Source organism: Schistocerca nitens, chromosome 2 (assembly GCF_023898315.1).
Source record: "Schistocerca nitens isolate TAMUIC-IGC-003100 chromosome 2, iqSchNite1.1, whole genome shotgun sequence".
Taxonomy (NCBI): Eukaryota; Metazoa; Arthropoda; class Insecta; order Orthoptera; family Acrididae; genus Schistocerca; species Schistocerca nitens.
In genome coordinates, this window is record NC_064615.1 from 912701099 (window position 1) to 912703180 (window position 2082).

Consider the following 2082-nt stretch of genomic DNA (forward strand, 5'->3'; position numbering starts at 1 on the left):
TTCGCAGAAGTGTGCCCGTGGAGGCCAATCAGCTGCTGATAGTGCCTGCACACGCTGTACATGGTACGGAAACAACTGGTTCTCCCGTAGCGCTCTCCATACAGTGACATGGTCAACGTTACGTTGTACAGCAGCAACTTCTCTGACGCTGACATTAGGCTTATCGTCAACTGCACGAAGAATTGCCTCGCCCATTGCAGGTGTCCTCGTCGTTCTAGGTCTTCCCCAGCCGCGAGTCATAGGCTGGAATGTTCCGTGCTCCCTAAGACGCCGATCAATTGCTTCGAACGTCTTCCTGTCGGGACACCTTCGTTCTGGAAATCTGCCTTGATACAAACGTACCGCGCCACAGCTATTGCCCAGTGCTAATCCATACATCAAATGGGCATCTGGCAACTCAGCATTTGTAAACATTGCACTGACTGCAAAACCACGTTCGTGATGAACACTAACCTGTTGATGCTACGTACTGATGTGCTTGATGCTAGTACTGTAGAGCAATGAGTCGCATGTCAACACAAGCACCGAAGTCAACATTACCTTCCTTCAATTGGGCCAACTGGCGGTGAATCGACGAAGTACAGTACATAGTGACGAAACTAAAATGTTCACATAACATCTTTTCTTTATTTGTGTGTAAGGAACGTTTCCTGAAAGTTTGGCCGTACCTTTTTGTAACACCCTGTAGACACACTGGACAGTCTGTATTCATACAGTAACAAACTGGTCACTTCGCTTATAATATGGTCATGAGCACTTCCAAACACAATAACTCCTCTCTATCCCAAATCGACCCATCTTACTGTGCCTACAGTGTTCCAAACCGACCACTGTACTCTTTGGAAGGGTGACTAATATTTTATCTGGTGGGGTTATTAGCAGTACATTCACAAAAAGTGGTAGTGTTTAGTAGTTCCCACTGAACTGAGTCAGTAGGACCAGGTACGTGAGTGCCGCAGCCAGGGCGGACACCAGCAAGCTGCGGTCGACGGTGACGAACCCGGCGGCGGTGAAGCGCAGCTGTGGACTGAGTGTGACCACACGCAGCAGCGCCCCCAGCTGGGGACCCGGCGTGCTGTGGAGGGCGACCGCCCTCTGCACCAGCAGCCGCGTGGCCGCCGCCTCTGTGGAAACCGCCGAGCAGCTCAGCGTCATGGCCGACAGCTTCCACACGTGCAGCACCATCCACACCAGCGACACGCGCGTCTGCCCTTCGTCCAGAATGCCGACCGGTTTTTTCTCGCGGCTGATAGCTGTGACTATCTCGTACGAACTGCAGATCATCCCAGAAATGCTATAAGTGAGGTCCAGGGCTACCGTCATTCCGAAGTGATCCTGTAGAACTTCCGCGGCCCGATGTAATAAAAGATGTGCCCTTTGCAGCTCGTGGAAATTGCTTGATGCGCCAGGTGTCGACCCTGAAGGACCCAGCAGTATACTCACCACACACGAGTCGGTTTTTGGTGCTACTGTCTGAAGAATGCGTCTGTTCAGTACTTTGAATCCAGTCCACAGTTTCAACGCTAGCACAACGAACTGCAGCGTCACGAATGGGTCGAGCATTATATGATATACATACTGCATACCTGTCATTACGCTGATGAAGTCGCTCGGAGCACCGACATGATAGTGCAAAAATACGATCAACATTGTACATGTGATGCAAAGGAATATGTACAGTATTACTGTCAATCCCTTTGTTTTGTTGCCTGTGTCACTGTGTAGGCACACGGCTACATGATTTAACGAAGCAAAGAATGAACTGAAATTTTTCGTTCCTTCTTTACTGTTCATTGTAAGAGCACATATTATTTTACTTGCTCCAACCAGCGACATCGTTTTGTAAACGAGTTTACTCAGAAATGATGCATAATAGTGGGATGGGCCATAGTTTAACAAACTTAACACATCTATGAAAATCGCATATGACAGCCAAATATTGGAAGGACTGAAAAGTTTCCTCCAGTGCCACTTTTTGTTTTCCATTCTGCTACATTGTGGAATCACATCTGATGGTGCCAAGCCGAACACTTGCCATAGTTTGTAGATCAACATAGCTACAAAAGCGTGGTATGGAGGCGA

At 48.6% G+C, this 2082-nt stretch overlaps 1 protein-coding gene across 1 annotated transcript; it reads right to left on the reverse strand.

Moving 5' to 3' along the window:
* Positions 1 to 906: 906 nt before the first annotated feature.
* LOC126235445 (gustatory and pheromone receptor 32a-like) lies at positions 907 to 1593 on the reverse strand. The gene has a single exon (XM_049944168.1). It carries the CDS (start codon positions 1591 to 1593, stop codon positions 907 to 909), a length of 687 nt encoding a protein of 228 aa, XP_049800125.1.
* Between the last annotated feature and the right edge of the window lie 489 nt (positions 1594 to 2082).

What these genes read in the sequence shown, in the direction of transcription:
- LOC126235445 (XM_049944168.1), bottom strand. Translation starts at nt 1,593, where the DNA reads ATGACAGGTATGCAGTATGTATATCATATAATGCTCGACCCATTCGTG.